At 45.1% G+C, this 25,471-nt stretch overlaps 1 protein-coding gene across 1 annotated transcript in view; it reads right to left on the bottom strand.

Annotated features, from left to right (window-relative positions):
* KLHL2 (kelch like family member 2) overlaps positions 1-25,471 on the bottom strand; it is a 513,313-nt gene that overhangs the window by 130,610 nt on the left and 357,232 nt on the right. Inside the window, exon 7 of the mRNA XM_078677021.1 lies at positions 2,319-2,435. Within this exon, the coding sequence (XP_078533147.1) occupies positions 2,319-2,435 (117 nt within the window). The remainder of the gene's footprint in view (positions 1-2,318; positions 2,436-25,471) is intronic.

Here is a 25,471-nt window from a genome sequence, read left to right as displayed (position 1 = left end):
CACTTTTCTCCGCTTCGCAGCAGCACCCCTCCTTTCTCAACTCGTCTCCCGGTCATGCATGCGTCCCATTCATACACCGAAAAATGACTACTTCCGACCAAGCGGTCACTTCCCTCGACTGTACGTCCACAGTCTATATGTAATTGTCAACACAACTGACGAAATGTCTATCGTCTCTCTGATAGGTTGCTTACACACACAGTAACCTCCGACCAGCGTCCGTTACTCACGCACTCACTCTTACGTTCCCCCTATCTCGGTCTTTCGGGTGATCAATGGTACCTCATGACCCCCTTCACACTATTTGACAATTACTCTGGGTGTCCGATACACCCGAACCACTTAAGCTCTCCTTGCACTTAAGATTTCCACCGGTTGCGCGCGCTCACAACCTGTTCCACAGTCACTCTACAGACATTCAACTCCGCCAGACATTACAACATAGATACAATACAAAAACACCGCAATCTAACACGCATGACCCTTTATACTCACTCTCGACCGATACTGCTGCTTTTTCTGTCTCACGTCATCCGGATCTTCTTCGGCGGGCGGTTCTTCCGATCATCGATCTCTAGGGGCCTTGGGGTAAGCTAACCTGGCCTAGGTCACCGTCCTCAAGAAGGCAACCATCCTCTATAGCTACCAACTGGAAGGGCGAGATTTTGATCGATACCTTATCACTATTGATCTAAACCTCGATCTGGTCGACTGAACCTTTGTTGCCTGTCATTGAGGGAAGAAAGTGCATCTCTTACCAAGTTAGTTCACCCAATAAAGGACCTCGCTCCAAAAGATCACAAACAACTTCTAGCTTTCAAAAGTTTATTGTAAGGTTAGGATAAGCTGCAAATACAGGCATCTCAGAATGAGATTCACGAGATACACAGGTCCAACTACATACATGTGCTCTCTGAAAGCCCTCAGACGAGCAACGGAAATTACCAGCACAAGTTCTAAGAATAATAAAGCTATCAGCATTGACGCATATTGAGATCTCTCCTTCATTTAAGTTGGAGGAAACACACAGGTTAGGCTGTCCCTACCCTGCTCTAGATGGTATCCCTACTTAACCAAGTCTCAACCTAACAAAAGGTGTCAGCAGTGAATGACCCCCAAGGGAAGTCACTCACTCTTAGTCTCTTGGTGAAAACCTATAGTTCTCCAGTCATGACCCCTCTCTGCCTACCCATCCGCTCTCTAAAGGGTCCTCAGGCATCTGCTCTAACTCCACCCAGGGGTGCTGTCCCTAATACAAAACAGTCAACAACATTTGAGACGCCCCTCGTGAGACGCCCCTCACGTGGTGTAGCTTCTGGCTTTTTCCATGCTGCTTTGTATTGGGCCTCATACGTTGGAGTTGACCTTGCTTCTCAGACTCTTCTCCGGCCCGCTGATACCCCTTAAAACATTCCGGAACCCTCCTCCATGTCTGGGCCGTCTACTAAACAGACCTCTATTCATATTATTTATAATCGGATCCTCCCTTCTCTCTTGCAGACAGACATCTGCAGCCAAGAACCCAACTCTCATAGACTTCCAAAAAGGTTCGCAACATTTCTCGGCCCAGACCAATACGTGTAAATCAATGTTAAAACATTTCAGGCCTACTACATTTCTCATAATGATTATAGCATTCAACTTCTTCATTTAATTAAAGCATGTTAATACTCTTATTCTATTATTCAGTAAACACATCTATAAATCATGGCCCATTAATGCAATGACCAAAACATTAGTTCAATCTATGTCGTGGAAAGAAACACCTTCCCCTTCCCTTCTAGCTCTGGCCCTGAGGCCTACCACATTCTGCGTTTAACCACATGCCATCTTACATTTTAGTAGCTACACGACATGGATTCAGGAATAATCACATCTAATAAAATCATATAGTGTCACACATTTCTGTATTAGTTCCATTTCTACTTAAATCTCTACATTATCTATACATTCAGAATATAATTGCAGATACTACTAGCACTCATGGCATTTCTCCTCATGATTTGTGCTTAATACGGGTAAGTGTGATGCACTCATACATTTAGGTCAGTTTGCGCTCTCTCACCATGCATTCTGTCACACAGCCAAGCAAACCGATGTGAACATAGGCAACAAACCTTTGCAGCGACTGTCCCAAGTGCCTCACACTTATTTTCAGAGCTGTGTTGTGCAGAACACTTTATTACAGTCTCAACCCCTATTAACATGGTATTGGTTTGAAATGAGATGCGATGAAGAAGGCAGCGTCTCTTTAATTTCCTATAGATTAAAGGATTGGTGTTGTGTGAGCTGACACAGTTCTCCAGCGTTCTTCTTACCTGAACTAAGTATTCTCGGGTGAGTAAAGGCAGGCGAACGTGTTCCATTAGCTGAGCCATGTGTTCCTGCCGAACATCTTTGTTATGGTTGACCCAAGCGATCACTGCTTCAAATACCTTTAAAAAAAACAAAGACATTGACGTTACTGGGGGACGAGCAGTAGCATTGACATTAAGCAGCTAAAAGACACGTGAAAGCAAAGGGACAGTCAGCGGACCCGTGGGGTCTGTGGGTTTTGGGTAGGCGCAAATGTTGGTAGAGCAGGTGAACTGAACACCCCTTATCTACTGTTAAATTCTGAGATTTGAACTAACATGAACAAAGGCAAAGTGCTCCCTACAAAAGATATATTTTGTTTATGAATTGAGTACCTGGAATTGCAGTTCAGCTTTTAAAACGTTTCTATCTGGACTGCAGTGGGGACTGTATTGCCTATAAACATAACTAAAGGCTTCCCCAGTAAAAAATAAGTTATTTACCTGGGAACGTAAGTCTCTTGTATTGTTGTTTTATTAAGGCTCTCGTGTTTTAAATATTCACCCACGTGAGGCTTGAAATCCTCAAGTAAAATAAATGCACAATTGCATGTGATTGTTTTACTCCTACCAAAGAACAATTTTTTCAATACTTCATAGAACCTGTTTCACCAACACTCAACTACCTCAAGCTTCTAGCTGCTCACCTAGTACTGAAAGCCTTTCTAACTCATCTGACATGAAAGGTTGTCTTGGTCAGGAATGGACAAAATGCCAACCATGTACTATTTACAAAAGAAAGGGGGGGGGGACGCTCTCTAAACTTATCACACCTATCTCCAACGATTTGGCGTTGGGCAATACCTCAAAACATCCATCTGCTGGCAGAACACCTCCCAGGGATAGGCAACCACTTTGCCGACCTTTGCAGGATGCAGCAATAAGCTCCCGAGTAGGAACTCCATCCATAATTCTTTCTCCCATACTTTTGCAAGTGGGGTTTTCCACAAATAGACCTATTCACAACTGCAGACAACACAAAATGCCCAGACTTCGCCTCCAAGTTCCACACCCACTATCCAAAGACAATACTCTATGGATGAACTGGTCAGGGATATCTGCCTTCACTTTTCCGTTCCACCTCTCCCTCTTTTTCCGTTTGTGGTACAGCGGCTCAGGCAAATGTCTCTCACCCTCATTCTAGTAGCTCCTACTTCGTCTCGCCAACCATGCATGGTTCACTACACTACTCAAACTCTCAGTAGATCCCCATCAGAAGCTTCCCCTCAACCCGGAACTTCTCACTCAGAATCATGTAAAAATCAGGCACCCAAATCCAAAAGAACTCAACCTTGCAATTTGGCTCCTGAGGTCATAGAAGTTGGATACCTTAATCTTTCCCCTGAATGTATGACCTTTCTTAAAGAAGCACGTAGACCTACTACTAGAGCATGTTAGGCAGCAAAGTGGAAGAGATTTTTTTCTAGTGTTACAATAAACAAGTTAATCCATTTGATGCAACTGTGGTTCCTTCTTCATTTGCAAACCTCGGTCCTTGCTTACACTTCCATACCACTACATTTATCTGCAGTTCCTGCCTATCTACAAAACAGACTGCATTTGTCCTTGTTCATGGAAGGCCTTAAAAGAGTGACTCCACCTAGAGTTCCACCTGCAACAACATGGAATCTCAATAGAGTGCATACCAGACTTATGGTCCCACCATTTGAACCATTACACAACTGTTTCCTGCAATTATTGCTTTGGAAGGTTGCTTTTTAAGTAGCCATTACCATACTTAGATATTTAGACGTGTTAGTGAGCTCCAGGCACTAATCTTGGAAGAACCTTTCTTCTAACTATACAGAGATAAGGTAGTCCTTAGAACCAACCCAAAAGTTCTTCCAAAAGTGGTTTCAGTTTCCACCTCAATCAATCAGTTCATTTACATGTTTTCTTTCCACAATCGGATTCAGTAGTGGAAAGAGCTCTTCATACCCTAGATGTCAAAAGAGTTCTAATGTATTATATTGACAGAACTAAAGAGATAAGTACAACAAAACAACTATTTGCTGCTTTTGCACCCCCTCACACAGGAAAGCCCATTTCTAAACCAGGCATTTCGAGATGGATATTTAAATGCAATCAGACAGGTTATGCCAAAGCCAAAAGAACTTTGCCTACACCACCTAAGGCACACTCTAACCCATAAAATAGGCGCTGCCATGGCCTTCCTGGCAATATACCAATAACTGATATTTGTAAAGCAGCTAAATGGCCTGCACAACACACTTTCACTAAACATTATTGGATGGATGTTTTAACACGCCAACAAGCCAAAGTAGGATAGGCAGTGTTACCTACTTTCTTTAAAACAACTGAAACAACCACACGCTAGCCACCACTTTTGGAGATGGACTGCTTTACAGTCTATAAAGAGCATGTGTATCTACAACCACACATGCCATTGAACGGATTATGTTACTTAACCTGTAAGCATTTATTAGTAGAATGTAATGCAGTAGATTCAATGCGCCCACCCTCATCCCTGGACACCTGTGGCCGTGCAGTACCTAAACACTATTTCATTTGCATGGACATCTCTTTATTTATACTTACTTCCCTCCATTCTCACCCGCCTGCAGAAAAACAACCAACAATGGAGTCAATGTCAATGCGCACTATCACCAAAAGAAGTCACTTAGTCTTGTGACTCAGAAGACTTCTTCAAAGAAAAACAACTTGCACACACCAGACCCAACACTAGATGGCGTAAGTATGCAGAGCATGTGAATCTACAACACTACATGCCACAAACAGATGCTTGCAGGGTAAGTAACATGATCCTTACAGGTAAGGCCATTATTACAATTTCCCAGAGGGTGTTGAGCTAATTTTCGCACTCAGTGAAAACTGATACCCCATCAGGCCCGGACTGGCCGTTGCGGGCACCGGACAATCCCCCGGTCGGCCGCATGGGTGGGGCCGGTTTTGGGCCCCAGGGGTTCGTTTTTGTTACAGGGCCCTTTTTTTGCAGCATAGCTGCAAAAACGGCCCTGTAACAAAATCGGCCGAAAACCGGCCCTCGCAAAGAGTGCGGTCGCACCCCCAGGGGAGAGGGAGGGCCGGCTGAGCACTTTGCCAGGGCCGATTACAGTCCCCAGTCCGGCCCTGTACCCCATAGTTTGAAATTCATTGGGTGAGATTCTTAGCTCCAACTACAAGTCTTGTCTTGGAAAACTGAGCATAATAGGTTGGCCCTTTCTGCACCAAAATCTGCATGTATTGGTATTTAGTGCAGTTTTCCCCCAGATTTGAACTGCTGATATTTAACTGTAGAAAATTGAGAGTTTACACACATTATTACACCTGGTAATTCCATGAGTTGTAAACCTTGCATAACTTACAATTCCCATTCCTGAGCAAAACTGAGTTATTCATCCCACTTGTAATTAGTGCTGAAGACCCTTATTTTTCTCCATTACGTCTTTTATAAAGTGAAATGCTACAGAGTAGAGTAGAAATCATGCAAATACATGAAGGTGGAGTAGTGGTGAACTTGCAACTGAATACACTTTTCAAGTCTGCCTGCACTCTTCCATGTCCAGGCAGATGAATGTCCAGGACCTCCAGGTACGCACCTCGCATATTTCTGTTAACAGTTTTTTGCCAAAAATACATGTTGGCACTTTGAAGCTAGTGAAATGTGATGTAATCCATCAGGATCATTGTCTCTTGGATCTATGGTATCTAAAACTGAACATACTAACCATTTAGTATTTCACTATTTCTGACTTTTAGCTGCTGCTTGGCCTTAGCTAGAGGATCCACAAAAGTAGATAATTGAAAAGGCATACATTCAATATGCTTAACTGGCATAAAATCCAATATCACTTACAAGGTAATCTTCGGGCGTTTTAAGCATTACTTTTGCTGCATAGAATGTCGTAAGAGACTCCTCTGATGAGAAAGCCTGCATCTCACCATCCTGTCCAGTGTAAATTACAGCTATCAGAAATACATTTTCCAGGTTGAAACTTTTAGTTCCTGAATACCTTAGTACAAAAGATAAGGAAGGAATTTTTTCAAAAGAATATTTATGAATGGTTATTTCTCATGCTGGGGCTACTGCCTTGACTGACTGGAATTTCCTCAGGGGGAATATTTGACAAAGGGTTGTGAACACTCAGTATCTTAACCTTCTCTTATTCTGTGTTGAGAATTCTCTGCTAGGTGTACATTTGTTAAATTTCTTTTACAAGGTATGTTATTTGTATGTAGTATTGAAAGCTGATTACTTTTATTCACTATACTATACACAAACGTATGCAGGCTGAGTTACAAAGTAATTTACAAACATCCTAGCAGTAGTGTGAATACGTACTCTATAGACTCCACAACCTTTTGGTTGCTATGAATAAGTCTAACATAACCATTGCGCCCTATACTGTAGACTGCCCATCACATGGTGCACCACCATCTAGGCAACAGATTTAAATTGAGCATCAACACGAACATCTATTCAAGAATCACACATTTTTTTTGCGTCTCGAAGGACCAAGACACAGGGTACTGTGCACCCAGATAGAAAGTGTCTAAGAAGGAACAGGTTAATCAGGCACTCTCCAAATGTCACGTATTTCAAACGTAGGTCATTATATTTAACAAATTCTGAGAGCAATAGTCCACATTAATCTTTAAATAATGATGTCAAAGTTATTTCAAAGTAAACTGTTCATTTTCAAAGAGCAAGACACAAAAGTACAGATCCAAAACAGGATGTTGTTCTCCAAATTCTTTATTTCATACACGTTAAAAATTGTTCCAGCTCACACCGCCGACATGTGTTTCGTCTCAACATGAGACTTTTTCAAGGCTGGAAGTATAAAAAGCTACATTAAAAATTCGTGCAGTGTGTAATAAAATTTCAAACACAATAGCTAATGACTAACATAATATAAGAACAACATACACAAGTGACAAGAATTCAAAATCAATTCATAGAAAAACCACAAAAGAAACAAGCATGTACATGATATATTTACAGTGATCTCAGCAATCCTAGTCAATCAAAGGAGTAAAAGAACAGTAGGGAAAAAGAACACATTATAATCTCATACATAATACTCCCCTACAAGTAAAGAACATTGCTCGAAATAGGCTAATTCTTATACCAAAGCACCAGGACATCTTAGTGGTCCTGCCCAAGTCGCCACCGCTATAAGGGTCAGGGGGCCTGATGAATTCAGGCATGATGTACTCCTGTTAAGTAATTACAGGTCCAATACCCAAATAAAATAGGACATACCTAAAGGTGATTTTGGGGGGATGTTATTAACCCAAGTCCGGTATCAAATTGTCGGATTGCAATGCAATCTGGATGTGTGCAAATAGAAATAAGTCCTAAAAGAACAAAAACAAATAAATATCTAACAAAGGACCATATTACCAAACAAAATACGTGCAATTTTGCCTATAGCATTAAGGTACATACCAAATTAGAATAATCAAGTAAGAAGCAATATTTCGAATCCTGGTCACACAAACCGAAATATTTCAGGAATAGAATATGCGGTTCAATATCGTATCAGACGTTCAAGGATTGTTCCTAGGAATATGTACAATGAGAAATCAAAGAAAACAATATAAAAACACACATCCAGGTGGTTGTGAAAAGTGATGAAATAAATGCCAGAATATATACAACGATGGATTTACCCAATAACACATTTAAACAGTACTGAATGAGAAAGGAACTCCTTTAAGACAAAGAGTACAAACTAAGATCGACCATATACCATACTAGATTGCTAACATGAGAAACGAGATCTGACTATTTTGAGAATATTACCAATATCGCTTTAAATATCAGAAATGAGGACAAATAAATGCCATGCAGACTCACTTAGTAAATAAAGAAGTGTTGCCACGTGAAGGTTAAATTCATTAATATAGAAAATTGTAGAGGACCATGATAAGTCACTGTGGAAAAATAAGCGAGGTCACGAATTATGTATTGGACACGCTATAGTAAGCAGGACAATGTACTTGACAAACATAGTAACAAAACGTCAAAACACAAAAAGAACTATGGTAGATACTGTATATACCATAAATATATGGAGCCGAAACAGTATAAGAAAGGTCACTCTATCGTACAGATAACTCTGAATGGACGCTTTATATGGGGACCCCTGTAAGTACAAACAGGTCCTCATACGGTATGATCGCTCCCCCTTGTCTGTTCTGATCGGGGAATCAGTAACCGATCTTACCTCATTAATTTGCGTCGTTAGTGCGAAAACCTCCACTGCTACCAGCTACCCGAGCCGTTTTGCCGCGTTAGTATTTAAAGAGGAGGGAGGGAGTGACTTAGTACCCGGAAATCCGGTGTGTACAAAATCGCCTCCACAACCACGAGTGATACCATATAAACGTGGCGGCCATATTGTAATGGTAAAATAAGTCCGTAAAGCAGGGTACTATGATCAAGAGTGTACTGTAGAATATAAAATGTAATAGTATTGAACGATATGCCGAAATACCAAGTGATAATAATGAAAAATATTTTAGAATTGAAAAAATATTAGTGATTGACCACTAATGGGAATGAAAACAAAAAAGTACATAATTATTCAATCCTCATATCAAGAACATCAAATATCATTCTGATAATTACTGTAATGGAATCGGAGTGCCTATATAACCCATCAGCACTCTAACATGTATAATGGATTCACAAAGTGGTATTTGAGCATGAATTGTAACTCGATAAAATATATGTGTACCTAGCGCTATGGACGCCTACTAAACACTCAATATAAGAAAATCTCTTCGAGGACGTAGAGAAATGGTAATCAGGAAAAGTCGCATCCAAATACATGAACAAACTAATATACATATATATTTATTAGATTCATATGTATTAAGATAAAGATCATAAAACCCATCCAGAAGTATATACAGTTTTGTTTACAACCATTTCGCATCACGTAATATTAAGCATGCACTAGAACGGGGCGAAATGCTATCTAGTGACTGGTATGGTGTCTTGAAGTTGGAAATACATATACAGTCACCATATTCTAAAAGATCAATGGACCAGACAGTGATATAACGTAACAGGCATAATACTATTATTCTTTAAGAAAAACGTGTAGTTCCCTGTCAGTATTAAGTCCCTGATCTACTGCACGCAGCTTGATAAGCCACTTAGATTCAAGTTTGCGTAATGCCAATGTATTATCTCCTCCTCTAGGGTCAGGTTTAATCATGTCTATTCCATGAAAGCGAATACCCAGTATTTCTAAACCTGAGTGTTCCTTGTTATAATGTGCTGCCAAGGGATACTTTGTGTTGTTCAGTCAAAATAGTGGTCAATCACTAATATTTTTTCAATTCTAAAATATTTTTCATTATTATCACTTGGTATTTCGGCATATCGTTCAATACTATTACATTTTATATTCTACAGTACACTCTTGATCATAGTACCCTGCTTTACGGACTTATTTTACCATTACAATATGGCCGCCACGTTTATATGGTATCACTCGTGGTTGTGGAGGCGATTTTGTACACACCGGATTTCCGGGTACTAAGTCACTCCCTCCCTCCTCTTTAAATACTAACGCGGCAAAACGGCTCGGGTAGCTGGTAGCAGTGGAGGTTTTCGCACTAACGACGCAAATTAATGAGGTAAGATCGGTTACTGATTCCCCGATCAGAACAGACAAGGGGGAGCGATCATACCGTATGAGGACCTGTTTGTACTTACAGGGGTCCCCATATAAAGCGTCCATTCAGAGTTATCTGTACGATAGAGTGACCTTTCTTATACTGTTTCGGCTCCATATATTTATGGTATATACAGTATCTACCATAGTTCTTTTTGTGTTTTGACGTTTTGTTACTATGTTTGTCAATTACATTGTCCTGCGTGTCCAATACATAATTCGTGACCTCGCTTATTTTTCCACAGTGACTTATCATGGTCCTCTACAATTTTCTATATTAATGAATTTAACCTTCACGTGGCAACACTTCTTTATTTACTAAGTGAGTCTGCATGGCATTTATTTGTCCTCATTTCTGATATTTAAAGCGATATTGGTAATATTCTCAAAATAGTCAGATCTCGTTTCTCATGTTAGCAATCTAGTATGGTATATGGTCGATCTTAGTTTGTACTCTTTGTCTTAATGGAGTTCCTTTCTCATTCAGTACTGTTTAAATGTGTTATTGGGTAAATCCATCGTTGTATATATTCTGGCATTTATTTCATCACTTTCACAACCACCTGGATGTGTGTTTTTATATTGTTTTCTTTGATTTCTCATTGTACATATTCCTAGGAACAATCCTTGAACGTCTGATACGATATTGAACCGCATATTCTATTCCTGAAATATTTCGGTTTGTGTGACCAGGATTCGAAATATTGCTTCTTACTTGATTATTCTAATTTGGTATGTACCTTAATGCTATAGGCAAAATTGCACGTATTTTGTTTGGTAATATGGTCCTTTGTTAGATATTTATTTGTTTTTGTTCTTTTAGGACTTACTTCTATTTGCACACATCCAGATTGCATTGCAATCCGACAATTTGATACCGGACTTGGGTTAATAACATCCCCCCAAAATCACCTTTAGGTATGTCCTATTTTATTTGGGTATTGGACCTGTAATTACTTAACAGGAGTACATCATGCCTGAATTCATCAGGCCCCCTGACCCTTATAGCGGTGGCGACTTGGGCAGGACCACTAAGATGTCCTGGTGCTTTGGTATAAGAATTAGCCTATTTCGAGCAATGTTCTTTACTTGTAGGGGAGTATTATGTATGAGATTATAATGTGTTCGTTTTCCCTACTGTTCTTTTACTCCTTTGATTGACTAGGATTGCTGAGATCACTGTAAATATATTATGTACATGCTTGTTTCTTTTGTGGTTTTTCTATGAATTGATTTTGAATTCTTGTCACTTGTGTATGTTGTTCTTATATTATGTTAGTCATTAGCTATTGTGTTGGAAATTTTATTACACACTGCACGAATTTTTAATGTAGCTTTTTATACTTCCAGCCTTGAAGAAGTCTCATGTTGAGACGAAACACGTGTCGGCGGTGTGAGCTGGAACAATTTTTAACGTGTATGAAATAAAGAATTTGGAGAACAACATCCTGTTTTGGATCTGTACTTTTGTGTCTTGCTCTTTGAAAATGAACAGTTTACTTTGAAATAACTTTGACATCATTATTTAAAGATTAATGTGGACTATTGCTCTCAGAATTTGTTAAATATAATGACCTACGTTTGAAATACGTGACATTTGGAGAGTGCCTGATTAACCTGTTCCTTCTTAGATAATTAATATTAGCAATTTTTTGCTAGTTCAACACCCCTGGTGGTGGGTGTATAACAGGATATACAGTGCACCTTCGTATAAAACATATTTATATATTTGACATCACACGCTTCAGGAACTGTATTTACTTGATGTGCGGACATTTTCTCTGTTAGAGGAACACTACCACCATATACTTTGCTTAAACAGATAGAAAGTGTGACTGAAGGTCATCAAGGCTGATAAAATTCCACGTGAAAGCTCCATTCGCAATACTGTGAAAGGTTGTTCAAGCAAACTTGCTGGCAGTCTAGCTGAATATCCTCCTCTGCCTTCTGATGAACATGTCAAGAGAGGCAGATCTCAAGGACAGGTACCCCTTGCACAACCGCAGTGGTAAGAGCCTCCGCCCTGGTAGAGTGGGCTCTCAGACCTTCCAGAGGCTGCTTCTCGGCCAGTTAGTAGCAGATCTTAATTCAGGCAGTTGTCCAGTTATACTCTTATGTACAATCTTTACTTTTTTTGCTCTAGAAAACCCCCCAAAACGATGACAGTTCTCTCAACGACCCATGGTGCAGATCCATGTAAAAGTTTATGAGGACCTCAGGAGTCCAACCAATGGAGTCTCTCCTCTTTAAAGGGGTGAGGGAAAGCAAAGCACACTAGTAGACTGATGCATTACCCAACATGCAAGGGAATCATGTCTTTAGGCAATAAGGTTGCCCTAGTCCTCAACACAAATTTGTCTGGGGAAAAAAGTTGTTTAGTGCAGCTGCACTGAGAGTGCCTGTAGTTCATTCATGTTATCAAGCTTACATAATAGCAATAAAAAAGTCAGTCTTCAAGGTAAGGAGATGCAGTGAGCAGCCGTGCGTCGCCTCCAAGTGCGTACACATGAGGAATGTTAAGAACACGTTAAGGTAACAGATGGTTTGGAAGGAAATATGTATGCTATACCGAAACATGTATGTTACACCTTTTATAAATCTCATAACAACAGGTGATTTGAAAGGATGGTTGTTTTGGTAAATGTAAAAAGGCTGACAGGGCCAAGAAATACCTTTAACAGTGCCCACTGCAAGGCATTACTGAGCTAAAGACAGAGCAAAAAAAGGCTATCCGAAAGCTTTTCTTGTAAGGGGTCTATATTTCAGGGAGCGCACTACATCACAAATTTGCCCCAGTGTCCGACATAAATGGTTTCCTTGGAATTGTGCCTAGCAACAAGGCTGACATCCATCACCTCAGTTGCCAATCAAATGCAATCAATCCAGTGAGTTTCCATGCATTGAGGATTCAAGTAGAGGCAGGAAATCATCCCGTAGAGGCAGCCTGACCGGAGGACAGATGCTCATGCTCAGTAGTTCTGGGTACCACACTCTTCTGGACGGGGCCCCAGGATGACATGGGCACAATCGCTCTTGATCTTTTTCAGAACTTGGGGCAGGAGAGGAAGAGGCTTGAAGAGACAGTTGTTCTATTCCAGCTGCAATGCACCTCATAAGGCACATTCCTTCAGAAGCTCTAATGTGCAAAAGTGTAGAGACTGCATGTTCTTAACAGTGGTGAAGAGACCTTGGGAGAGTTCCACCCACTGGTGCAAGACACCACAGGATGTAAACGTCACTTGTGACCCACCAGACAACACATGTTAAGTTAATACCCTATGGAGTGCATAGACTCCCTCAGGTGATAGGTGACCAGAAAGATGCTGTGGAACTCTCACCACATCCAGTGGTTGTGAGAAGGTAGTTCTGACCCTCTTAGCCGCCCAGATTTTTTGCATTTTGAACACCTTATTTTTGAGCTTTTACTGTGGGAGAGCCTCATAAGCTGGGACTCACCCACAGTGAACTCCTGATGAAATAGACTGCATGTGAATTGCATCGATGTCCCCCTTGTGAGAGAAGGCTGCTGCACTGCATCCAGGGTAAGAGGCACCGGACTGGTTACATGTAGACAAGTGTGCACACACGTGTGCACCTGTGTAAGGGCTGTGTTGGGGAGATTCCTGTCGTGCATAGCCCAGGAGCAGGTACAGATAGAATGGTGTGGCAGGAATTATGCAGAGTTGGGTGGTGACATGGAATAGACTTTATAATGAGGGGAGTCACATGTTAGGGAAAGTCAGTGTGCTTTACTGTTTTCCCTGTAGGAACACTCCAGTACTCTCCTATGAAGATGGGGACCACATGGGGAAGTTTCACTTCCATAGGGCCTACAGAGAGGTGATGTGTCGCTGCAGGATAGGGCAGAAGAGCCTTCCTGCCAGCCCCTTCCAAATTCTTTTAAAAGGTCTTGCAGAAGAAGAGGAGCTCTCTCTGGGGTGTGGTCTGCTGAAGAAGACTAGTGTTGGAGCCTGGCACCATGGGCAATTGGAACCCCCTGACTGTTCCAGGACCTTGGACGGCACCTGTGGGGGAGTGCCAGATCAGTGAGGATAAGCCTGGGCCTCTGCGCAAGGAGAGGAGAGCCAAGTGAAAGGCTGGCGCAGGGAGCCAGTGAAGATAGCTCCCTGTTGAGTTCGCCCTCTTGGAGGCTAGGAGGGTGAAGGAAAGTGCTTCCCATGGCTAGGGCGGGCCATCAAGAGCAAGAAGAGGCCAAAACGGTGAAAATTGGCCGCCTGGGGGCCGAGATACGCCCGCCAGAAGGTAGTCGACCTTTGACCTCCAATGGGACTGATGAAGTGCATGGGGCTCCCCCACCAGTCTTAGATATGCCCCCAGTGGTCCAGGTCCCGAGGGCTGCCCCCAGAAGAAGAGAAAGTCAGGGAGCGTGTCTCGCTCCCCGTGAAACTGTACCCAATAATAATATAATAATCCACATTTGTAAAGCGCAAACAATCACCGTAAGGGTCTCTAGGCGCTGAGGGCCATCGGGAAGATTAAGCAAGCTATTACCCATAGTCACATGGTGCTGGGCTAATCTGCCGCCCGCACCGGGGATCGAACCATGATCCCCAGATTCCAGAGTCAGTCGCCCTGGCCGCGGCTCCACACCTCTTCCTTAGGGGGTGTTAGGAGCCCACCCTGGCCCCCGAAGACACTGCAGGGTGGGGAGCGCCATCGCACCCCCCTCAAAGAGATCTCTGGGGCCTGGGACCCCTAACTCCACGCCTTGTCGAAAATGAAGCCGGGGAGCACCATTGCGCTCCCCATGAAGATCTTGAGGGCCCGGGATTCCCAACTCCGGGCCCCGGTGTCTGCGGCAATTAGCAGGGGTAGTGCTGTCGCACTTTCCCCCCCTGGAGAGACAAGCCAAGCCGGGGAGCGCCATTGCGCTCCCCCTAAAGAATACCCTGGGGGCCCCAGACCCCCGGAGAACAGGCAGAAGTTGGAGAGCGCCATTGAGCTCCCCGTGAAGATGTCACTAGGGCCTGGGACCCCAACTCCGGGCCCCGGTGTGCGGAAGGAAGAGGGGGGAGTGCCGCCGACCTTCACCCGCCGGTGAATGAACACCCTCCGTGTCTGACCGCAGGAGTGTGCAAACCAAAAAGGACATGCCGGCTCCCGCTGCAGCACACGAGGGTGTGGGCCAGATGAGGAGCGGGCAGGTGTGGCCGGGGTGGGCTCCCTGAGCTGCCAGGAAGACCTCACCTGAGAGGAACGGGCCCCCTCCTAAGAACAGTTGCAGCGTGAGGCTGCCCACGATTGCAGTGCGGCTCTCCGCGCTCTCTTCATGGGCCGGTTCAAATCGCCCCATAATGCCTTGCAGGAAAAGCAGATTATTCTCTATGTGTGGTGACCCCAGGAGGGTGGGGTCACCACTAAGTGGATGTAAAGGTGCAGGGGGAGCTGCAAGAGCATATAGACTCCCCCAGCACGAACTTTGGAAGTCCCCCACTAAGTCTCTGGGGACTCAACGGAAATAACCTCTCAAGGTCTCAGCCATGCTCCAACAGCAACCTGTGGCTGAAACCTTTGTTCTTCAGCTGGGGTGCTGTTTGGGATTGCACCAAGGTGTGAAGAGCTGAACTGGGGATGTCTAGAGAAGAGCATCTTCTGGAGGTGAAGAGGTGCAATTGCACCACAGGTGCATTTACCTGATGTTGTTTCTTTAGAGGGATTGGAAGTCACATGTGTAATGTGAAATCATAAGCAAAGTGGGGTTATGTTGTTGGACATTTCTGCTACAGTGTCTGGCTGTACATGCTTAATCCTGTGATTATAATGGTGATGCCTTTTAGGGGCTTTAATTGCCATGCTTTATAAATGTTATTCGATATGAAAAATACTGTCATTCTAAGTGATGCTTAAACATGTATTCTTTCTCTGTGTTAGGTGAAGAACAACCCAGACGGTTAGCCACTAAGATGTAGAGGTGTATACTGCAAGGTCAGTATGAGATGCTCAGTCAGGTGTCCCCATGGCAGGTGTGCCCATTTTAAATGATTGTTGAGATAATGGGGTGGGTCGCCAATGGGATGGTGCCAGTGGGCAAGGCCCTCACTCCAAGTTATGGTCAACCTACTGCATTAGGGGACAAGATAATGTGCATACATGGGAGTGGTGGTACTAGACCCCACCCCCCTGCAGGAGGGATGGGAATGTTGAACAAGTTACTTACCTTTGGTAACGCTTTTTCTGGTAGATACTATATCTGCCTGTGGATTCCTCACCTTGTGAATATCTCCTTGCGTCAGCAACATTCGGAAATTCTTTTCGTAGCCTCGTGCCGACGTGGACTTGGACGTCATAGAGACACGGCATCGCTCGCGACTCCGCTGACGTCACCGACGCCTATAATAGGCCCACGCCGGCGTGATGACATTAGTTCCGCCCTTTTTTCCGTGCCTTCGAGGCACACGGATGGACCAATGACAGTAGTAATGTACATAGCATACACAGTACACGATAGTCAAAATAACACACACAGTGTGAAGCAAATGTAAGCAAACATATACTTGACCATAAAATAAATACAATACAGATATACTGGTATAGAAGAGTGGACAACAGGGAGGCGGGTGGGTCAGTGAGGAATCCACAGGCAGATATTGTATCTACCAGAAAAAGCGTTACCGAAGGTAAGTAACTTGTTCTTCTGATAGATACATCTGCCGTGTGGATTCCTCACCTTGTGAATAGAGTCCCACAGCAGTCCCCACTCCCGGAGGAGGGCGTCCACTCTTCTAAACCAGGAAATCCTGAAGGACAGAACGCACAAAGTGGCCGTCCCTCCTCACTTCGGAATCTAAGCAGTAATGCTTCGCAAAAGTGTGGAGGGAAGACCAAGTTGCCGCCCTACAAATGTCCTCTACTGGAACACCTCTAGCCAATGCTGAGGTTGAAGATTTAGCTCTTGTAGAATGAGCCCTTATACCCTCTGGTGGTTCCTTACCAGCCAAAGAGTAGCAGATCTTTATACAGAGGACGATCCATCTTGACAAAGTTCTTTTATGGACCGCTCTTCCTCTTTTGCAGCCAGCAAACCCAACGAAGAGCTGGTCATCCAATCGACAGTCTTTAGATCTGTCCAGGTAAAAAGACACCGCCCTTTTGGGGTCCAGACGGTGTAACCTCTCCTCCTCATTGGAAGGGTGCGGGGAGGATAAAAGGTAGGGGGGTAATGGATTGACCAAGGTGGAAAAGAGTCACCACCTTTGGGAGAAAAGCAGCCCTGGTCCTAAGAACCATTCGATCAGCATGAATGGTCAAGAAAGGGGGCTTGGAACTAAGAGCTTGAAGCTCACTTACCCTCCTTGCCGAGGTTATTGCAACAAGGAAGACTGTCTTAAGAGTCAAAAGCCTCATAGGACATTTGTGAAGAGGCTCAAAGGGAGCACCCATTAAAAAGGTCAAGACAAGATTTAAGTACCACTGAGGCACAATAAAAGGAGTAGGAGGGAACTTATTTGGGAGGCCCTTCAAAAACCTTAAAACTACAGGAGATTTAAAAAGAGATGGCTGGTCAGGCAAGCAGAGAAATGCAGACAGCGCAGAAAGATAGCCCTTAACTGTGGCAACAGCAAGCCCTTGCTGCGCCAGAGAGAGGGCAAATTGGAGAACATCAGACAAATGGGCTCTCAAAGGGTCAATAGATTTCTCCCCACACCACTTGACAAATTTTGACCATCTATATGAATAGATGGACTTAGTGGAGTCACGCCTGGCTGACAAGATGACATCCACCACGTCAGGTGGGAGAGAAAAGCAATTCAGGTTGCCCCGTTCAATCTCCAGGCATGAAGGTGCAATGTTTGGAGGTGGGGGTGTAGAACCTGCCCCTCCATCTGAGAGAGGAGGTCTGCCCTGTGAGGGAGACGGAGCGGTGGGTGAGAGGAGATGTGGAGAAGATCTGTATACCACACCCTTCTTGGCCAGTCTGGGGCGACCAATATGACTTGGGCCCGGTCTTGGCGAATCTTCCTCAGAACCCAAGGAATCAAAGGTATGGGAGGAAACGCGTAAAGGAGCTGTCTTCCCCAATTCAACTGAAACGCGTCCCCCAAGGCTCCTTGCATCGGATACTGGAGACTGCAGAATGACAGGCAGTGAGCATTCTCGGGAGTGGCGAACAGGTCCACCTGAGGAGTCCCCCACTTCCGAAAGACGTGACAAACCACCTCCGGGTGAAGCCTCCACTCGTGGTCGGCCGAGAACTGCCGACTGAGACTGTCTGCACGCACGTTCAGAACTCCGGCCAAATGATTCGCAATCAGACAAATCAGATGGTCCTGAATCCAGGACCAGAGACGCATTGCCTCTCTGCAGAGACACTGCGACCCCACTCCTCCCTGCTTGTTGATGTACCACATGGCGGTCGTGTTGTCCGTCAGGACCTGGACCGACCGACCGCGAAGGGAAGGGAGGAAGGCCTTGAGCGCCAAACGAATCGCCCGCAATTCCAGAAGGTTGATATGAAGCAACCTTTCCTCTGGAGACCAAAGACCCTTGATCTCCAGATCCCCCAGATGAGCACCCCACCCTAGAGTGGATGCATCTGTTATTACTGTGGCCACCGGAGGAGGCAGATGAAAAGGCTTCCCCTGAGACAGATTGCCTTCCACGCCCCACCAAGACAGATCCGCCGCAGCTTCTCTGGAGATCCTCACTGACTTCCTGAGATCTCCGTTGTGTTGATACCACTGCCTGTGGAGGCACCACTGGAGTGCCCTCATGTGCCAGCGTGCATGGTTGACCAACAGAATGCAGGAAGCCATCAGACCGAGCAGACGAAGGACCTTCAGGACTGGAACGACCGCTCCGTTGTGAAATAAAGGAATCATTTCCTGTATGTCGCGAATCCTTTGAGGAGGAGGGAATGCGCGACATACAGTTGTGTCCAGTACAGCACCTATGAACAGGTTGCGCTGGGAGGGCACCAGGTGAGACCTGGGTACATTTATCGAAAAACCCAACCTGTACAACAACTGGGTTGTCTCCTGCAGATGATGGAGCACTCTCTCTGACGACTCTGCTTTGATCAGCCAGTCGTCCAAATAGGGGAATACTGGAATCCCCGACCTTCTGAGATGCGCTGCCACCACCGCCATCACCTTGGTGAAGAATCGAGGCGCAGTAGTAAGTCCAAAAGGAAGGACCGCAAACTGATAGTGTTGCGATCCCACCGTAAAACGGAGATACTTCCTGTGCGACTTCAGGATTGGGATGTGAAAGTACGCATCCTGCAAGTCGAGCGACACCATCCAGTCTTCTTCTAGCAGCGCTTGAAGAACCTGAGCAAGGGTGAGCATCTTAAATTTCTCTTGTTTCAGATAAAGATTCAAGATCCTGAGATCCAGGATTGGACGAAGTCTGCCATCCTTCTTGGGAATCAGGAAATACCGGGAGTAGCATCCCTGACCCCTTTCCTGCTCTGGGACCACCTCTATCGCACCCTTTCTTAACAGAGTCAACACTTCCTCCTGAAGAAGCAACAGATGTTCCTCCGTGCAATAACCTTGGCAAGGAGGGTGATTGGGAGGGAATTCACGAAAGGGAAGGGCATACCCATTTTCTACAAGATTGAGAACCCAAAGATCTGATGTAACCGATTCCCAATCCTGTAGAAAATGGGTAAGCCGACCCCCCACTGGACCCACATGATCCTGAATGGCGGATCTAGGGCTGCTTTTCTGTGGCTGAAGGGTTGGAGGAAGTGGAGGAGGAAGAGGTTTGACGTCCACGAGGATGCGCTCTTTGCTTTCCCCTGTAAGATCTGTACATGGAATTTTGCTGCTGCTGCTGCTGTTGCTGCTGCTGCTGACCTTGTCGGTAATTCCGAAAGGAAGAGCAACCGAAACCCCTGAATCTCTTGTTGGTCGAAGAGCCTCTGATCTGGAGACCTAAAGATTTAGTAGTCGCCCTACTGTCTTTAAATCTCTCCAGGGCCGTGTCAGCTTTCTTCCCAAAGAGACCAGATCCATCAAACGGAAGATCCAGCAAAGTCGCTTGAACATCCGCTGAAAAGTCTGAGGATTTCAGCCAAGCTGATCTTCTAGTGGCGGCAGCAGTGCCCATGATACGCGCCACAGAGTCCGCAGTGTCCAGACCACTCTGTATCACTTGGCGAGCCGCTGCCTGTGCATCCGAAATTACCTCCTCAAAATCCTTCCTGTTGGCATCAGGAATTTTAGGAGCTAGAATACGCAAAGAATCCATAAGGACATGCACATACCTCCCCATCAGACAAGTGGCATTAGTCGACTTCAACGCCATGCTTGCAGAGGAAAAGGTCTTTTTAGCAACCTGATCCTGTTTCTTTGCCTCTTTTTCACAGGGTACCTGGGGAAAGGCACTCACATTCTTTTTAGAGCAGGCTGCTTGAATGACTAAGCTCTCTGGTGAAGGATGAGACGTCAAAAAAGCAGGGTCTTCAGGTGCAACCCTGTACCTTCTTGCCACACTCTTAGATACTGCAGGAGCTGACAGTGGTTTCTTCCACACCTCCAAAATGGGCTCCGTCAAGGCGTCATTAAACGGAAGCAATGGCTCTACCACAGAACTAGGTGAATGTAAAACCTCAGTGAGAAGATTGGATTTAAATTCCACCGTTGGCAAAGTTAACTGTAGAAGTTCTGCAGCCTTCCTCATCACCATATGATAAGGCTGGACATCTTTAGAAGGTGTTTCAGAGCCTGAAGGCAACTCCCACTCCGGAGAGAAATCCAGGCTACCAGCGTCAGCCAGTTCCTCAAAACAGTCCTCATCCAATTCACCTTCCTCCATATCAGGATGTGACTCCATATACCTTCGCTCTTCCAAAATGCGTTGAGCCTCCCTTCTGGACCTCTCCTTCACACACCTCGCAGTCGGATCCACCAACGGCTCCGACAGAGTCGGGATCGATGTCGGTATCGAATCCGAAGGCCCAGCGGGATGCTCTCGAGGCCGTTCTGGAGCGGGTGACACCGAAACCGGCGTTGACGGCTTCGGCGGAGCCGGAAACTGCCATGGCGGCGTCGGAGCCGGCATATAGGGCATAAATGGAGCAGGAGGACAGGAGTGAGGGACTCCTAGATTGAAAGCCTGAGGACCCATGGGACCCGAAGGTGCGCCAGAGGGGTACCACGCCCTTGAAAAGACGCCATACATAGCGTTCAGAAACGCCGATGGGTCCTGGCCTGGGGTTGGAAAGGGTGGCTGGAAACCCTCAGGCTGGTCTTGTGGAGGGTTCGGATTCGGCTCGTCGGTAGGCGCGGAATCCACATCCACCTAAACCTCTTCCTCTTCTCGGGCCTGGGACGGCACCGGAGACGGATTCAAAGCCGGAGTCGGCAACTGCACACGCGACTCCGAAGGCGAGGCCTCACCTTCAGGTTCAGAGACATCCAGCGTAACCACCTTGGAACATACCTTCTTCGGTGATCTCGACCTCGAGCCCGACTCCTTACCGGAACGACGTCGGGACTCATGTCTCCTCTTCTTATGCTTCTTCGTCGACTTCGAAGCATGGTCTGAAGCGGACCTCGAAGACGACTCCTCTCGAGATCCAGATCTTGACTTCGACCTCGACCTCGCCCTTCGAGAACGAGACCTCGACAATTTTCCTTTTCCAGCCTTCAGCTTCGCTACCAGGAGCTTGGTCTCTCTTTCCCTCAGGGCCTTCGGATTCATCTTTCGACAAGAGGAACATCCATCCACATCGTGGTCAGAGCTCAAACACCAGATGCAGTCCTCGTGCGGGTCAGTAATAGACATCATTTTTCCGCACTCCCTGCAGGGCTTGAAGCCGGTCTTCTTTGTCGACATCGTCGAAGAGACAAGATGCAAAGAAGCAGAAAGTGGTAACAAAAAGGCAACAAAGTACCAGTTGGCTACTGAGATTCCCGAAACAGTTAGCGTCGATGACGCGGAAAAAAGGGAACTGATGTCATCACGCCAGCGTGGGCCTATTATAGGCGTCGGTGACGTCAGCGGAGTCGCGAGCGATGCCGTGTCTCTATGACGTCCAAGTCCACGTCGGCGCGAGGCTACGATAAGAATTTCCTAATGTTGCTGACGCAAGGGGAAATTCACAAGGTGAGGAATCCACACGGCAGATGTATCTATCAGAAATGCAATGTCACACAGTAATTCCAAAAGCCTATGTACATTTGTAAATTGATGCATATTATTGAGTAGTGTGTGTGTGTAATAAATATACTCTTTCTTTTTATAAAGAAAGTATAGACTGGACAATCAATTATTGAGTGTTATTTTTGCTTACTTATAAATGGTGATTACTAGCCCACACCACCTCCCATGAGTAATCCTTAGACTGCTCTGCAACACTACCCTCTGAGAGTCAAGTGCTACAATGGGGTGTTTGGTTCCCAGTGAAGGACAAATGTAGTCATTTTATTTCTGCAGGCCTCAAAGATACTGCCTCGTTTTCCAACAGTGGTGCAAAGCCTCCTGGCACAGGACTCAAGTCCTCACCCTACCCTACCTCTTGCAGTACCACATGGCAATGGTGTTGTCTTTGATAAACTGCACCAGTCTCCCCTTGATGGATTGCATTGAGACCGTCAGGTCCAGACAAATGGCCCACACCTCCAGTACACTGAAGTGGAGCCAGCCATGTACGGGAGATTAGAGCCCTCTGTTCTCCATCTCCCCTCAGTGACCTCCCGCTCACAACCCAGAAGTGATGTGTCCATCACCACTATTGGCTCTGTATGGGAAGGGCCTACCGCAGGATGACCTGTGGTTAGTTGGTCAGCTACCACTGCAGTTTTTGAGATGCTTCTGAGATCTTGATGGTGTCAGAAAGGTGGCCTTGATGCTGAGGCCACAGGAACTTCAAGTTAAATTGCTGAGCTTGCATGTGCCACATGGAGTGCTTGACAAGGAGGACGCACAAGGCTAATAGGCAAATAGGCCTTAGAGCCAATTTTACATGGATCCAGGATGGAGCCTTAAACATAAAAATCATTGCTCAAATATTTTGGACTTGTCACTATGGAAGAAAGCCCAGAATTCCACCATATCCAGGATTGCCCCAATGAACGTAAACCTGAGATAAGGAATCAGATGAGACTTTGGCTTGTTACAGGTGAAACCCAACAATGTTATTGGTTCCGCGATTGTCCGCAGCCAGTCGCTGAGGTATGGAATTGCAGCAATTTCCAACCTCCAATGATGGGCAGCGACCACTGCCATTACTTTTGTTAACACCAAAGGGGCACAGGATAGGCCGAAGTGAAACACAAGCAAATTGACAATGCTCCGGCCCACATTGAACCACAAGTAATGCCAATGGGACTGTGGGACAGGTATATGAACATATTGGTCCTGCAATTCAAAGGACACCATTCATTCGCCCAGGTCCAGAGCAGATAGGATCTGGGCCAATGTGAGCATTTTGAATCTGTCCTTCTGTAGGAAGGAGACAAGGGTACAGAGGTTAAAGATAGGCCTGGGGCCCCCAATTTTTTTTTAAGATGAGTAGATAGCAAGAGTAGCAATTTCCGTCTTTCTCAGTGTCTAGTACCCTCTCTATGGTGCCTTTGGAGAGCAACAGATGTACTTTCTGTAGCAGGACAGACAGACGCTCTTCTGAAATCCATTTTCATGCAGGAGGGATATTGCGCGGGGAAGAAGGTATGGCATAAACTTTTTGAATCATTTGACAAGACCTATCTGTTAGATGTGATGGATTGTTAACTAAGAAGGATGCGCCAGATCCTGCTCGCTCTTGTAGGGCATATACCACTGAGTGAAAACTAAAGCAGATTATTGGTGGCTACAGCAGGGGATGAGGAGTTAGAAGACCGATAACCCTGATGGCCTACACACTGACTGCCCTACTCACCATCTGCAGGCCTGAAAGGGATCTGCTTTTATATAAGTAGTTGGGAACGATACCTTTGTCTATAAGCCAGCCCTCTGGAATAATCCCTACATTTCTAGAACTTGTGGTGAAATTGATTGGTAGGGGCTTACAGCCCTAAGGAACATACAGCAGCTTTACTGTCTTTAAAGCATTCCAAAGCAAAGTATGCCTTCTTACCAAACATGCAGGATCCATCGGAGTAGACTGCACATTGCCTGAGAACACAGTGGACGTCATTCAAGCATGTTGATGAAGGACCACACTGGGACCAACCGCACTGCCAAGGCAATCTAAGGAATCCAAACCTGCATGGATAGCATATTTCTCCACGTCTTGCACATCATTTATCGTCTGGGCCAAAGAGGCCCTACTTCTTTATAGTCCTGAAAGCGTCCTTTAAGGTGCTTGAAATGGTTCCCCTTATTGCCTCATAAGGAGAAGAGGGAGATTATCTCTTATTGAGTCACTTTGTTCCAACAGTCCCACGTACACCATCCGTATTCCTTTTCATACAAATGGATGGGTTGGAGCTCAACAACCTTGGGCTTTCCCTTTAATTAACTTTCCTTGTAACAACTCTGAGAATTGTCGTAGTTTTGAGCAATCTATGCGGAAAGTTCTTGAGTTTTGATTGGCATGTGACTTTGTGTGAATGCAGCAACAAGACAAACAACAATAAGCACTCACCGCCACTTTCTTTGTTGTTTCAGGTGACAATTTGATTGGTGCAACAGCACTGCAATGAGAACAGAATTCCATTTTCATGCAGGAGGGATATTGCGCGGGAAGAAAGAAAAGGTATGGCATAAACTTTTTGAATCATTTGACAAGACCTATCTGTTAGATGTGATGGATTGTTAACTTAGAAGGATGTGCCAGATCCTGCTCGCTCTTGTAGGGCATATACCACTGAGTGAAAACTAAAGCAGATTATTGGTGGCTACAGCAGGGGATGAGGAGTTAGAAGACCGATAACCCTGATGGCCTACACACTGACTGCCCTACTCACCATCTGCAGGCCTGAAAGGGATCTGCTTTTATATAAGTAGTTGGGAACGATACCTTTGTCTATAAGCCAGCCCTCTGGAATAATCCCTACATTTCTAAACTTGTGGTGGAATTGATTGGTAGGGGCTTACAGCCCTAGGGAACATACAGCAGCTCTACTGTCTTTAAAGCATTCCAAAGCAAAGTATGCCTTCTTACCAAACATGCAGGATCCATCGGCGAAGACTGCACATTGCCTGAGACACAGTGGACGTCATTCAAGCATGTTGATGAAGGACCACACTCGGACCAACCGCACTGCCAAGGCAATCTAAGGAATCCAAACCTGCATGGATAGCATATTTCTCCACGTCTTGCACATCATTTATCGTCTGGGCCAAAGAGGCCCTACTTCTTTATAGTCCTGAAAGCGTCTTTTAATGTGCTTGAAATGGTTCCCCTTATTGCCTCATAAGGAGAAGATGGGGATTGTCTCTTATTGAGTCACTTTGTTCCAACAGTCCCACGTACACCATCCGTATTCCTTTTCATATAAATGGATGGGTTGGAGCTCAACAACCTTG

Source organism: Lissotriton helveticus, chromosome 2_1, assembly GCF_964261635.1.
Source record: "Lissotriton helveticus chromosome 2_1, aLisHel1.1, whole genome shotgun sequence".
Taxonomy (NCBI): domain Eukaryota; kingdom Metazoa; phylum Chordata; class Amphibia; order Caudata; family Salamandridae; genus Lissotriton; species Lissotriton helveticus.
This window is presented reverse-complemented; position numbering and strand designations above follow the sequence as displayed.